The sequence below is a fragment of the Drosophila montana genome, unplaced genomic scaffold (assembly GCF_035044405.1).
Source record: "Drosophila montana isolate Dmon_TW-CO22-7 unplaced genomic scaffold, ASM3504440v1 contig_3286_1, whole genome shotgun sequence".
NCBI classification, from domain to species: domain Eukaryota; kingdom Metazoa; phylum Arthropoda; class Insecta; order Diptera; family Drosophilidae; genus Drosophila; species Drosophila montana.
In genome coordinates, this window is record NW_026998170.1 from 556,493 (window position 1) to 571,135 (window position 14,643).

At 39.6% G+C, this 14,643-nt stretch overlaps 4 protein-coding genes across 5 annotated transcripts in view; 1 reads left to right on the top strand and 3 right to left on the bottom strand.

Annotated features, from left to right (window-relative positions):
- Positions 1-3,985, bottom strand: part of LOC135434326 (carbohydrate sulfotransferase 4) — a 40,463-nt gene extending 36,478 nt beyond the window's left edge. The window contains exon 1 of the mRNA XM_064690873.1: positions 2,715-3,985. Coding sequence (XP_064546943.1) covers positions 2,715-3,667 — 953 coding nt within the window. The 5' untranslated portion in view covers positions 3,668-3,985. The remainder of the gene's footprint in view (positions 1-2,714) is intronic.
- Positions 3,986-4,132: 147 nt separating this feature from the next.
- LOC135434327 (uncharacterized) lies at positions 4,133-5,538 on the bottom strand. Its single transcript, XM_064690874.1, has 3 exons — positions 4,874-5,538; positions 4,629-4,805; positions 4,133-4,559 (listed from the first exon to the last, which is right to left on the bottom strand). The coding sequence occupies exons 1-3, from the start codon at positions 5,455-5,457 to the stop codon at positions 4,238-4,240; spliced, it is 1,083 nt and encodes a 360-aa protein (XP_064546944.1). The 5' UTR covers positions 5,458-5,538; the 3' UTR covers positions 4,133-4,237.
- A 1,725-nt stretch (positions 5,539-7,263) lies between these two features.
- LOC135434287 (coiled-coil domain-containing protein 102A) lies at positions 7,264-14,414 on the bottom strand. 2 transcript variants are annotated; one of them, XM_064690816.1, is made up of 10 exons: positions 14,176-14,414; positions 14,038-14,108; positions 13,718-13,757; positions 13,130-13,647; positions 12,935-13,058; positions 12,702-12,781; positions 12,306-12,642; positions 8,426-8,592; positions 7,619-8,312; positions 7,264-7,507 (listed from the first exon to the last, which is right to left on the bottom strand). In XM_064690816.1, exons 1-10 carry the CDS (start codon positions 14,314-14,316, stop codon positions 7,499-7,501), a joined length of 2,181 nt encoding a protein of 726 aa, XP_064546886.1. In that variant the 5' UTR covers positions 14,317-14,414; the 3' UTR covers positions 7,264-7,498. The 2 variants fall into 2 exon arrangements, with proteins under 2 accessions (XP_064546886.1, XP_064546887.1); XM_064690817.1 differs by lacking the exon at positions 7,619-8,312 and having other exon boundaries at positions 7,272-7,507; positions 14,176-14,405.
- Positions 9,437-11,910, top strand: LOC135434288 (glutaryl-CoA dehydrogenase, mitochondrial). The gene is made up of 2 exons (XM_064690818.1): positions 9,437-10,014; positions 11,036-11,910. The coding sequence occupies exons 1-2, from the start codon at positions 9,549-9,551 to the stop codon at positions 11,827-11,829; spliced, it is 1,260 nt and encodes a 419-aa protein (XP_064546888.1). The 5' UTR covers positions 9,437-9,548; the 3' UTR covers positions 11,830-11,910.
- Positions 14,415-14,643: the final 229 nt, after the last annotated feature.

A 14,643-nucleotide genomic window follows, 5' to 3' on the forward strand; every position in this document is an offset into this window, starting at 1 on the left:
TTGCAAATTTCTTATAATACGCCCCCAGAGTAAGGGCATAACAAGAAACCTGAGAACATAGCCCAAGTGGCGAGTGCCAAAGCGAAATGCCTGGGCAAAAAAATAAAAGTCTTGGTGCCCAGCTAATTTATTAAGGAGAATTGCCAAGCTTCCGGCTATGAACTGCAGAAAGACTTGATTCGGTATGCTAATTGCTTTTAGCCACATGCCGTGTGAAATGTTGAAGTGCCTGAGCGAGGCGTAAGCCAGGCGAGGACACGCCACATGGCCAAGTCACATGATATAACAGCTAAGCAAATCTGACAGTCCGCAAATCAGATTTTTCTAACACAACACGATTGCGTAAACTAGGTTGGGAAAATGTATTTAACAGGAATAAAATGGCATCTTCGACTCTTATCGAGTTCAAAGTTTTTTGTGTGGCAAACACAGATTTAACATATTTTGCATATTTGAAATTTGAACTCTAAACTGCATGTCAAGTCTAGAGATTAGTAGATTAGTGATATTATATTATTTTTTATATTTTTTTATTTCATAGTTTAAATGACAAACTGTAACTTTTACTCAATTTGATAATTGAACCTTTTTCAAAGTTATAAATTATTGTTTTCATTAGCTTTTACCATACACTTCAATTATTTTATTGTTCAGACATTTACATTTACAGCAGGAAAAAAGATGAGACACGCTCAGGCCTACGTCAGATAGTTAATGGATATTTAAAGGTATTTATTTTTAATCTTCACTCACGTCAATCAATTCGCATTGAATCCAAACCCAACTCGCAAAATGTCGGCACATCTTGTCGCAATTTGATTCCTTTTGGTATTCCTTTAATAATAACAACAACAATAACAATAAAATATCGTCGGAATGTCGTTGGATTCATCTCAATGTGTTGTAACTGAAACCACAATATACCACAGAATTGTCGAAAAATAGAAAGCATATCAATCAAATAGGTTTTCGGTTTCTGTTTGCACTCCCCTCGTGGTTTTGTTTGCCGAGAATCTCCCAATGCACACACACACACACGTAACTACACAAGTTTATTGATTTTGTACATTGTTTTTGTTTGCCTTCGATTTTAAATGGAAAATTATGTAAACGAGACGTTGTTTGCGGTCAAATCGAATACGCGCAGCGACGAGTTTTCCTCAGATTATCTAGTCAAAGGATTTTCCATTTGACCAAACAGAATATATGCGTTGTTCAAGTCGTAATAAAGAAGATTTTTAACAATAGTTTCTTGCTATCATTAAACATAAATCACCTCACATATATTATTATTTTGTTGGCATAAAAAGTTATTTCGTAGTAGATTTACTATATGGATATTTCCCGCGCCACACAAAGATTAGATAAAGGTCTATTCAGAAATTCCCCAGAAATTTTAACTAAATTTTAATGATTGATTGCTGTATCACATTCAATTTCAATTAGCAATTAGGGATTGTTTGTTTTTAAATATCGATTAGAAGTCGTTTTCTTGACCTATTAAATACAACTTGCATAACTTAAATAAGCACAATTAATCAGTTTTCACTTATCGTAAAATAACTCAAGCTGTTATCTGTAGAGCTTTGAAAATAATACTACATAATGCAGACGAAATTCACGTTAATTACTAATTGGCTTATATGTCTTTAGGTTTTTCAAAAAACGATTGGAAAATCCAAGTAGCCATATTTCAAGTGTTTCCCGTAGAAACTAATTAAATCAACTGAAGTATATGTAAACAAGCCCATAAAATTGATAGGGAAAATATTGATTGCGATAGTTGTTATATACTTCCATGACCAATATACTATAATGCCCAATTATTTGATATAGATAATAAAGACAAGACAATCGTTTATTATCTTTTATTCGTACAATATATAGGCAAATATAAGTAAATTCTATCCAAATAAAATAATCAGGAATTCATTTTTCGACACAAATAAAGATTTGTATACTCGTTCCTAAAGTTTCAACACCAAAGTCAAACCACAGTCAAATAGAGATAAGGTACATAGATGGAGGAAAAAACAAGCAATAAACCGACGAACCAGTTGAATTTGGAAAAAAAGAGAGGGAAGGCACAGAGAGAAACCGCAATAACAAACAAGCAGCAAAAGCGACAAAGACAAAGACGCGTGTCAAGAGGGAGGGCACAATTTGCGCATGCGGCATCGCCTTTCACTTTCTTTATGCGCGATCAGATTAAATCTCCATACCCCTCCCCCTCCTCCTCTTTCTCCCTCTCTCTCCCTATCCTTATATCTCTCTCAGCCTCTCTTTGTATTTAATTCAAATAAATTGTTGAATTAAATATATATTCCAGCAAATTACAAATATGGTGTGACCAGCTGCGTTTAGAATTTTAGAATTTAAAAAATACAATTAGCTAAGCTAGCAATATTTTGCTGGTTGATTTTAATTTAGTATTTAATAATGGTTTTATATTATTATATATTTATATGCAACGGTAAATTGTCAAAAAAAAGATGGTTTTAATTCCATTTAATAATATTCGTTCGAGGGATCGCACAATTTGATTGCCTGTTAACCATAATAAATAGTTTAAACCATTTCCATGCCCATTCAGATATACTTTGTTCCCCTCGAAAATGCTTATTTGGAGTTTTCTTTGTACTTAGCTTGAATGGGATCTCTATATTTGGTATTAACTAGTTAGAAATAATCAATTATAATCTTTTCTGACTCACCTTTGATCCTGTAGCAACTGCTCAGCCTGAGCTAGACGCAGTCGCACCGTCTTCATGCTCTGTATGGGAAACAGGCGGCAGAAGGGCGTCAAAAAGGCGGGACGCCAACAGAAACGCGGATATTCGCGGCAGACTTCCCATAGCCGCTGATTGTGCTCGAATAGATACGTGTGCGTCTTGCCGTATTCCAGATAATCGGACATATCGCCATAATCACAATTGAGCAGATTCTTTAGATTTTGCACGGCCAACTGTTGATCCTCAGGATCACGCACCTGCTTAATGCCAAAATCCAACAGCGGCTCATAGTGATAATAATTGCCGGGCATGGCATTCAAAATATCACCCAAAAATGTGGAACCCGAACGCCAACTGGTCACGACAATGCTGCGCACGGGCGTGCCCATGGTCTCGGGCGTCATATCGTTAAGTTTCTCAGCGCCGCCGCGCGGATACTCAAAGTTCTCCATTTCATTGAGAATGCGCGCACGCTGCGCCGCCAGGACATCCACTATGGTCGCTGTCATATTGTAAATGGTGGCGGCAGTTTGTGATGGCTGCTGCTGGCGCTCGTAATAGCCGCCACCGACGCCATTTCGTGGCAGCAGATTCGAGGCGAGAGCAGCGCTGCTGCTGCTGCTGCCACTGCTGGCGCCGCTGCTGCCACTGCTGAAGGGTGAGGTCAGCGGGCGGTGCTGTGTGGTGGCAATCAGCAGCAGTATGCACAAACTGCTAACGCCACAGATGCCAATGAGATTTGCGCGTCGGGACATGCGGCTGCGTCGACGCTTTGAATTTAAGCTGATGCGCTGCTTAGTGCGTGTCCTGACAGTGGCGGGGGCGTTGCTAGAGCAGGCGGTGGCTGTGGAGTCGGCGGCGGCGGCGGCGGCAGTTTCGACAGTATCGCCGGTCAGTAGCGCGCAGGACTCCAGATCCAGATCCGTTGTGCTCATTTGGTATTGCAGAGTTAGCTTAACTTAATTGTGAACACACACTTTAACACTTAAATAATATATTGGAAACTGATTTGCTTAAACTTTAGCCTAAGCACTTTTGTTTACATATTCACACATAAACAAAACACGAACGCACACACGCACACACACTCGCACAACGTTAAACTTACGGCGCAGCAGCAGCAGTATATCACATTTTAAAACGTGCCAAACATTGCAATTTACTGTTAAAATTCTAATTTCTTTTATTTCGTATTATTTTTAATCTTTGCTCTTTCTTATGCGACCGATTGCTAATTGTAACTGTTGTTGCGACGCCTGGCGAGCTTTCCGAGAGCAGCGAAAACAGAATGAACAGCTGTGGGGCCAAAGTGCGGCCGCACAGCATGTAGCGACAAAATACACATAAAATGGCGCTAAAAAAATACCAACAAAAAATCTACTAGTTATAACAGAGGAAAGCTGTTTGGCCGTTATTGTTGGCGGCATCACATTTGTTATCGATGAATTTACAAATTTACAAATTTATAGACAATACTTGAAATTTTAGCTATTAGCACTGCATATCTACTTCAAAAAAAGTGGCAAATTTTTCAACGGCTTATAGGAAAGCTTCTGTTCTTTTTCATTATCTGTAATGGGATAATAGCCCCATAGTTTCATGGCCCTTTTGCAAGTCTCTTGGATATTCATGATTTCCTCGATCGACAATATATTTTGCCATTGCGTAGGCTTTTCGAAATACATATTATTTGATTCATTCGCTTCAGTACCATTCTCTTTCGATTTCTGTACATCATTTTCAGATTCGGTTGGCAGGCCATAGAAATCGAAGATAGCTTTCAATCCAATCGTTGGATTGAGCGCTAATTCCTCATAGCGCACAATTCTAAACGAAATACAAATAAGGCTATGAATTTCATTTAGATCTAAATTATAGTATGTAATCGAAACGAACCCAAAACGTTGCGGATGTTTTCTTAAAAGGATCTCAGCGATGTCATAATCAACGGCCATATTTGAGCACAGGTCGTTCGGCCGGAAGCACTCCGGATTGCTGCACCAAAGCCGATTCAAACGCGAGGCCATTGTGGCACGCGGATCTCGGACCAGCAGAAGTATACGAACATTTAGACTACGAAATATATTTTATATAAATTGAGCGATATATATTTAGTAGAATCAAGCGCTTTAGATACTCACTCTTTGCGTTCCAGCAGTGCCATTAAAAACTTGAGGCCCAAGTTATATACGGACATGTTAAGGAACGGAAATAACTTGCATATTTGCGACAAGGTTTCCGGCTTAGAGCACACCTCCGTTGTATAGGTTACGCACGTCTTCCACTGCACCCCATAAAAGTTACGAAATGTGGGCGTTTGCATGCCGTAGTTGAGCATGGTCAAAGATTTATTGTAGTCGCAGTTGAAGAGCGAAGTCAGTTCATCCAATGCATGATCAATCTTGGCTAGATCCGTGATCCGATGCTTGTACGCGATCAGGGGTGAGAAGTGATGATAGCAGCCCGGCTGCCGGGATAAATATTCCAGCAAACCGATTGCTCCCGAGCCACGAAATGTGACCAATATCGAACGCTTCGGCTGACCACCGGCCTCCAGGGTTATGTTCGTCAGATTGCCCAAGTGACGGGTCTGCTGGGCGAGTAAGTTGCGCGACAGGGTAACCGGATCGGGCAATAGCATTGGTAATATGAAGAAAACAAATAGCGCATATACCAAATAAATGGCAATGCAAATGCCGGTGAATTTCGTGCTTCGCTGTACCATAATGTTCAAAAACTACGATTACATAAATTTTTATTTTTCTTTTTTCTCCAAATAACGATTAATTTTGGTGAATGTGTTCAAAAGGATAACTGACATACTATGTAAGCCTCTCTGTAGGCTACTTTGTGTCGTATAATTTTTACATTATAGAAACTTTTTACCAACCGTTCAATTCCTCGGTATGATATTTTTTAAAACTGTATTATATTATATCTTTCGGTCTTTCGGAAATTAGTATTTTATTAAGTCTTATGAATACATATTGAATATATGTAATATATTCGTCAATGTTTCAATTACCTTTAAAATTAAAGTTTTCATCAGATTTTAAGTTTAAAATTAGCGCAAAATTTATTTATAACATGCCAAATTTGATAGACAGATTTTATGTTTAAATATGTATATTATATTATTATTTATTCAGTAAGTTTATAGTATATTTAGTAGAGTATTCGTAAAATACTAATATTGCTATAAATTAATACGTAAATTTTTTATTTTAACAATTAATATTCTTACAAAAACTTTTCAATATGCTTTATTGCGAGATTTTTGCTGAAACCAATAGAAACAAAGACTAGAAAGTGGCCCAAAATTTTAATTTTATCGGATAGAGGCACAAATGTACGTATTTTATTTTGAATTCAGTTCCCTTAGAAAAAAACAAATTATACTCGGCAAAAACTCGCAATTTTTAAAGCACATCGAAATTTATGTTGGAGTCAATCTCATAAAAGTTGTTTGATTTTTCTGGCACTATATATATTTATATATTCAATAACCTGTATCGCATAAAGTAGAATTTATATGTAAGTATATGTAAGTAAGTATATCTGGTATAAAAGTCATTTTGGGGCTGTGCATTTACTTAGTGCAAGGCAATGGGTTAAGGAGATCTCGATATAACCATATAAGTCGGGTATATAGTGAATGGAATATGCATTAAAAGCTAGCATGCGGCGAAATGTTGGCGAAGTTCAAGATTTGAATGAGTATAAGTTCTATTGGCTTGTTCCCAATCAATCATGATTCTGTTTTGTCTACCCAATATAGATATATTTAAAAATATAACTTCGATTAACCGAAGGTAGCCTTCTGTTTAATTGTGTTCAACTATTTAGAATATGATAACTATTTGTATATCTGATAAACTGATTTGGAAGAACAGACAACTATGATCAAGAATCGATGAAAATTGGGCTCATCTCGTTTAAATACTTCAGTTATTTATTTACAGCGGGTATCTGTCTATTATTTTTAAAGATTTTCTGTCGGCAAGGTCGGACCAACTGGTCGTAAGCATAACATATAAGATAAATCCCCTCAACGTCGGACTATATAATCTATCAATAAGTACAACAGGCCGTAAATTGAGTTATTGTAAGTGAATAAATATATCGCAATATATTCTTATATATGTCCGCAAGGGTATTTAAGCTTGTATTATTTTCTTGTTTCTTTTTTGGGCATTTGAAGATTATGAATACAATCTACATAGGCCTTTAAAATGACTAAGGAACCAAATTAAAAAAATGTCAGCAAATGAAATGCATATAAATCGTTGCACAAGATCAACTTTGTGAGACTTAAAAAGAGATATATAATATATCTAATAATATATCTAATATATAATCTGCGTTTATGCTTGCTCAATTTGAAATTAAAATACAATTAAGAGTTAAATTTCATCAATGATTAATTCAACAAAGATTAATAAAGTAAACTTGATTTCTTAATAAATTATAAATCTAGTTATTTCATTTTTACAAAAAACGTTTAGTTTTATTTTAAGTAATATTGATGGAATGGAAGAACTAATTTGAAAATGAAGTTTAATAAAAATGTTTGCAGAATATTTTAAGACAAATTAAGCTATCATAAACGCATCTTTAAACTTAATTTATGAATTATGAATAAATAGGTAATACCACAAACTGCCAGCGAACTATATCGAATTATTTGTTTCCCTATTTATATATCTCCAGCTCAATCGCTATTTCCCTCAGTTTCATCGTCCAGCAGTAAACTTGTCGAGCCATAGCTACGGAGTCTGCAAGAAGAGTGCCACAATTAATGGTTAAATATAATAAATACGAAAGCAAATACTAAGGGGAAAATGAAAACCAAACCAAAGTTAGTAATAAGCCAGGTTAGAGCTCACCTCATCGTCGGATACCTTGAGACCATCTAAATTAATACTATTGCGCGCATAGCCCGCATGCGTCTGTTCCTTGTCGTGCGGCTCGTACAGCTGCCTATTGATGTCCATATCCTTGTTGGATGTGGCGCCACTGTTGGTCATGCATTTCAGTGGCAGGGCGAGATTCGCGCGATTGCCCCCGCTGCCGCTGCCGCTGCCGCAGTTGCTGCCGGCGCTGTTGTAACGTCCCGCTGCGCTGCGCTGCTGTTGCCTCAGATGATGCTGCTGCTGCTGATGATGATGATGCTGTCCATGTGGATTATCGAACTTTTGCTTGGCACGCTCAAATTCCAAGTTGCGCGATTTGGCCTCGAAGATGTTTTCCTCGAAATGTGTTGTCTTGGCATCGTAAAAACCCGCAGCCGCCGCTGCTGCTGCTGCTGCTGTTGCCGCTGCAGCAGCTGCTGCATTGCTTTGCTGTTGCTGCAACAGAGTACGCTCCGTGTGGCTGGAGCGCTTCACGGCGGCGGCATGATGAGCCGCTGCTGCCGCTGTATCGCAGCCATTGTGCGAGCTGCGCAGGCCCGCCTGGGTGTCATCAAAGATCTGGCGCAGATCGTTTATATTTGGCAAACACTCGCTGGGCAGCTCCACGGCAATTTTGTTGCGCAACTGAACGCCGCCCATGCCACGCAGCTGGGGACTTGGTGCGCGTCTTAATTTATTTTTAGTGTTTAGTTGGATTAGTTGTGGGGATTTAACCAGCACCATGATATGTTAGTTGGGCAGTTAGTTGCAATGGGTTTCCCTATCAAGATGACAGCTCACCTGTTCTGCAAATGTTGTATCTGCACCTGCAGACCCTCCGTCTGGCCCACCAGCTCGTCGTTGCTGCGCTGCAGCCGCCGCACTTGGTTAACGGCCGAGTCCAGCTCATCCTCGGCGCCGGCCAGTTCGCGTTTCAGCTCCTCAACGCGCTGCCGTAGACGCTTTACCTGCAAACATCAAATTAGACACAATAAACACATCCTTAAATTACTAGATCTATCCAATATTGGTGACACTAGCTTTTAAAGCCTTTTAGATAAAACAGGTCAAAAATCTATATTTTATATTTTCTATATTTTAAATATAATTTAATAGGCAAATATAGGAGCCAAAAATAAACTCAATATATTTAAAAACAGTGTTAAGAAAAGTTTTTATAAGTATTTCAGCATTGATAATTGAGCTACTAATTTCTCTACAAAAAAAAAAAAAAAAATTTTCTCTTTTTGCAAAAAGTTTAATGATTCCTTTTAAATATTATATTATCAATATAGAAAGATACAGTTACTAGTCAAATGATTCCTTTTAGGTCGAAGATCTCGAATTTTCTGATCTCTGATCCTAATTCTTAGCCAGGATTCTTTGACTAATAACAGTCTATCTAAATACTTGTTTTCTTAAGATACTATTGCAAAATTGATTAACATACAAATTAAATTTGTTTAATTGCAATTTTCTTTAACATATTTCGTAAACTTAAAGCTTAAATATGTTTCTTTGTATATTTTATGCAGTAATTAAATAATAACATTTTAAGTAAATTTTACAAAAAATCCAACTTATATCAATATACTTTTATTTTCAATTATTATCAGCGATGTTTAATCAAATTGTTAAGACAATGCGAATGAGATTAGCACCAGCAGGGGGCAAGAATAACAACAACAAAGCAGCGGCAGATTGAGAGAGCGAGAGAGAGAGAGTGCTTAGGCAGGCAGCCAGAAGTCCAGCAATAACAGCCAATTGCCAGCTGGTAGTTTTTATTCAGCACAAAGCTTTTTTCAGTCTCTCTTCAGAATTCGAGCGCGTAAGTTGAACGTGCGGTGGAGAGCAAGTGCAGCCGGCCAGCGAAATTTCATAATTAAGGCAAGCGAAGAAAACAACAAAGACAGGCAAAAAAAAAATGATTGCGCAAAGTATAATCAGCAAACTGCGTCCGTGCGGCATCCGTCGCCTGGCGAGCACCAAGGCGAGCAGTGCACCCAAATTTAATTGGCAGGATCCGCTCAATTTGGAGAGTCAGCTAACGGAGGATGAGGTGGCCGTTCGCGATACATTCCGCGGCTATTGCCAGTCACAGCTGCTGCCGCGCGTCACGCTGGCAAATCGATTGGAGCAATTCGATAAGAAGATCATGGAGGAGATTGGCAGCCTCGGCGTACTGGGCTGCACACTGGAGGGCTATGGCTGTGCCGGCGTCTCCAATGTTGCATACGGTCTGCTCACGCGCGAGGTGGAACGCGTCGATTCCGCCTATCGTTCCGCGGTGAGCGTGCAAAGCTCCCTGGCAATGGGCGCCATCTATGATTATGGTTCCGATGAGCAGAAGCAAAAATATTTGCCAAGCATGGCGCAGGGCAAGCTGATAGGTAAGAGAACGTTTCCAAAAAATATGTACACACTGTACATACATATTTACAAGCTACATTCATCTCCATAAACTGTCCATCGCGATCACCTGTTTTTTTTTTATTTTAAGCATACATTTTAAAGATTTGCTGTTTATCAGCATTGATAAGATTGAGATTAAACAGAGGGAGGTGGAGGCAATGGGATAGTGGGGGGCCCATAACAACAAACTGAAGTAAACAAGTTGAACGCGTGTGTAGTGCAAAGAGAGGGGGTGAAGAATTCAATGACAGCAGATGACAGCAAACAACTCTGTGTTAGCTTTGGAAAAAGCTCTCTCACTCTCTCTTACTCTCTTGTGTGTTTGTGTGATAAGTGAGCGGAAAAAAACCAAAAGAGAGAATTGCAAACACAAACAAAAAATTGATCAGCAACGTCGAAGCTTAAATACTCTGTGATATCTATGTTTAGAAAGTGAAAATTTTGGAATTGATAATTCGCTGGTCGCTCGCTTGTTTTTTAGAGCTCGTTTTGTAACAAATAAAATAAATGAAAATAAAATATTTTTAGGTAATAGACTTGAAAAATTAAGCTCAGGCAATCATTTACATAAATGTAACAAAAAAGTATAATATCTTTGGCACGCCGAATATGTAATACCCTTGTATACAATCAAAGCTCGTAAATGCTGAGTTAGATAAAAATAGCTTGGAAAACAGAATATTTCGCCACACAATAGCTTATTTTTCGACCGATTTCTCCTATAAATATTAATAATATAGTACTGCGATTGTGATTAGAATTGGCACATACATAAACAGCATAGTTTAAATAGAAAATGTGGGTGTTGGCGAAGATATCTTGTTAAACAAAAAAGTTATTTCTACAAGAACTTCATTACAAAATTATAATTCACTCTACAAGGGTATAAAATGAATTGAAAAAGGTTTCCTCAGCAAGTTTTAAGGGAATTTATATTTTAAAACCAATTTCTCAAAATATGTTTAACTAATATTCCATTTCAAATCAATAAACCTTCAGGTGCTTTTGGTCTCACCGAACCGAACCATGGTAGCGATCCGGCTGGCATGGAAACCCGCGCTAAATACGACAGCAAAACTAAAACCTACATACTGAATGGGTCGAAGACGTGGATAACGAGTGCGCCCATTGCCGATGTGATAATCGTGTGGGCCAAGTGCGAGGATGGTAAGCTGCGCGGCTTTATTATCGATCGGAAATTGTCTGGCAAGGGCCTGGACACGCCCAAGATTGAAGGCAAGTTCTCGCTGCGTGCCTCGCCCACGGGCATGATAATGATGGATGATGTACACGTGCCCGAGGACCTGCTGCTGCCCAACGCCGTTGGCTTTAGCGCACCGTTCAATTGCCTGAACAACGCTCGTTATGGCATTGCCTGGGGGGCACTGGGTGCAGCGGAGGCCTGTGTGGAAACGGCGCGTCAATATACGCTGGATCGCAAGCAATTTGGACGACCACTGGCCGCCAATCAGCTGATCCAAAAGAAACTGGCTGATGCCACAACGGAAATAGCGCTCGGTCTGCAGGCGTGCCTGCATGTGGGTCGCCTCAAGGACCGCAAACTCCATACGCCCGAGATGATCTCGCTGCTAAAGCGCAACAATGCCGGCAAAGCGCTGGACATAGCGCGTCATATGCGCGACATGCTCGGCGGCAACGGCATCAGCGATGAGTACCATGTGATCCGGCATGTCATGAATCTGGAATCGGTGAACACCTATGAGGGCACTCATGATATTCACGCCCTGATCCTTGGACGTGCCATTACCGGCTTGGCGGCGTTTGCCAATTAAAGCTAACTCGGGCATTTATCTATGTTTCTAGTTTATAAATTTAGCTAGGCAAACAAAATAAAAGCAATATTCAATTCGTTATTTGCCAAGAGATGTTAACACTTTCCTAGTATTAAATCGAATTTTATATTAAAGAACAAACGGATGCAACCGAAACAAATACTAACTCGAAAACTCTAACCCAGGCAAGTGTCTTACGCTTCCAGCTGCATTTAGACGGACAAAGCTTTCGAAACAGACAATAAACTCGTTTATTATTGAGCAATACTTGTATTTTAAGGAGTCGAAGATGCCTTTCCTAGTGCGATAGAAATTTCCTGAAATCGGCTGAGATGTTAATTAAATGAACTACTTTGACGAAACTCTTTAAATTGAAAAAAAAAAGATTTGTTTCACTCTTCCAATTGAAGCTTCCATAGAACATGGCGGGCTTAACTAAGGAGAATCGATGTAAACATTTTGCTAACTTAACTTACCTCCGCTTCATATTGCTCCGCACGTCGCACCGCATGCCCCAGTTCCGTGTTGGTCTCGGCGAGTAACTTCTTTAATTTGGCATGCGACATTTTGACCTCGCTGATTTCCTTGTTGCGCTCCGAAAGCTCCTGCTGCAGCGCTCGTAACTCTACGTCGTTGGCCTGCATGGGTCGGCATTTGCGATCCGAGCGCTCCTGATAATCACGCAGTTCGGCGCGCAGTTTTTTATTATCCCGCTCCAGCGCCAGCTTTTCGGATTCCAAGCGCTCGCGCTTACCCCACTCCGATGCGTTTTCAGCCTGCAAATGCTCGAGCTCTGTGCGCAGCTCGCTGAGTCTGGAAAAGTAAAATGATTAACCAAGTGTTTAAGAGCTTGCCCGAAAGTTAAGCCATACCGACGTTCCAGATTCTCGCGTGCAGCAATTTCCTCTTGCAATGAGTTGTTCACAATGCGCATCTCGGCGCGATGTTGTTCCTGAATAGAAAAAAAAATATTAATTGCTTATTTCTTTATATGTCGATTGCATTTTTCGTAAGATCTTTGATACCAAATTTAAATTTTTACCACTCAGAACAAATATTTTATATATATATCGCTAGATTGGCCAGTTCAAATTAACTTACTTACCTGCAATGTTAGAAGCTCACGCACCGCTTCTTGCTTTGCAGAGCGCAACTCATCCTGTCGTCCACGCACATCCTGCAGTTCCAGCGCCAGTTTCTCTATGCTCTTGTGCAGCTCGTGCTTTTCACTGTAATCGAAAAATGTAGTTTCAATTAATAAATTCTTAGCTACTAATATGACCTGCTTTTCTAAACGTACTCTCGCTCTGCCTGCAGCGTTTTTTGCGCCTCATCTAACCGCAGCTGCAGCATGGATATCTTTTGCAGCAAATAATCTTCGTCGAAGTCGTCTTTGGACAGCTGTTGTATTAGGCGTTTTTCCTCAGCGGCAGCAGCTTCCAAGTCGCTCAAATGCTTGGGCATAGCGCCCTTCAACGCAAATTCCTCAATATCCAGATCCTTGACATCGTTGGGCAGCTTGGTGACCAAACCATCCTCACTGTTCACGTTTTTTAAGCCATCTGATGATATATCTGGCGAACAATTGGCATCACGTCCATTCGCCTCGGCGTCCTCGTTTGTGTCGGTGCGATTGAATTGTCCAGCATGTTTCATCATCAGGGAATGTACTTTTTCCATTTCCTTCTTCAACTGTGTAATCTGCACCTCCAGATCATTTTTCTCACGCTTTAGTGAATGTGCCTCCTTCATGGCTACGTCCAGTTTAAGATTCAACTGTTTGGATTCCTCTCGCGCTTTATTGCGTTCGTTGCGCACCTGCAAAATAATATTTTGTGTGATTAAACAACCAACCATATTGATACAACGGGCACCATGGCAACCTCACCTTACTCCATTTTTCGCGCCAGTTGGCAGTGCAATCGGACCTGTGGGAAGGTAATATAGTATATTAATTAGCAAGAAAGAACAGTAGTCTCCGGGGTGCCGAAGATTTAATACTCTTTTCCACATATCTTTACCATTGCAGCTACATGGTATAGTTTGCTGGCTGACTTTGACCTGACAGTATTTTAACAGACAATTGCAACTAAATATACTTGGCGTTGCTAATGTATCATTCTAGCTTGATATATATATGTTGAGAAAATTATAATACCCTTTGCAAGAGTACATCTACCGGCACATCTTCCACCTATCTTTACTTACCACCACTTCATTGTCTTTTCCATTTGGGCGGCTCTCGCGCGCGCTTCGTGCAATTCCCGTTGGCGCTGCGACTGTTGATTATACGGCATTTATGTATATATTCATGCATATATATTTTCTTATTTTTCTTTAGCTTACCTCGCGCGCCTCCCATTCGGTTTCACCATAGCCAACGCCACCGACACCCACGCAGACGCCTGCATCGTTGTTGGGCACACGTCTGCTGCCCGCTTGGGCGGCAGCGGCACTTTGCGTCGTCGACGACGTCACTTGGGACATTTTACAGCACTTAATTCAATATTTTAATATGTATTTATCAGTTTTACTTGTTTTAATTAAACTGCATTTTGCTTTATGCACTTTTTTACAATGTTGTATACAGAAAATAAGGAAAACAGCTGATTGTACGGTGTTACCAAAAATCATTTGGTATTTTCTAAAAGAGTATTTGCAGTGATTGTTGCAAGGTGTGAAACAGTATATTGATAATGCTAAAACCTATTTGGCGCGATAATTACATATAAAAACAAATATTCCATTGTTGAATAATCTTACGCCTGTTTTCCATGCCAGAATTTGTTGTGTGTACAAAAAACGAGTGCAGCA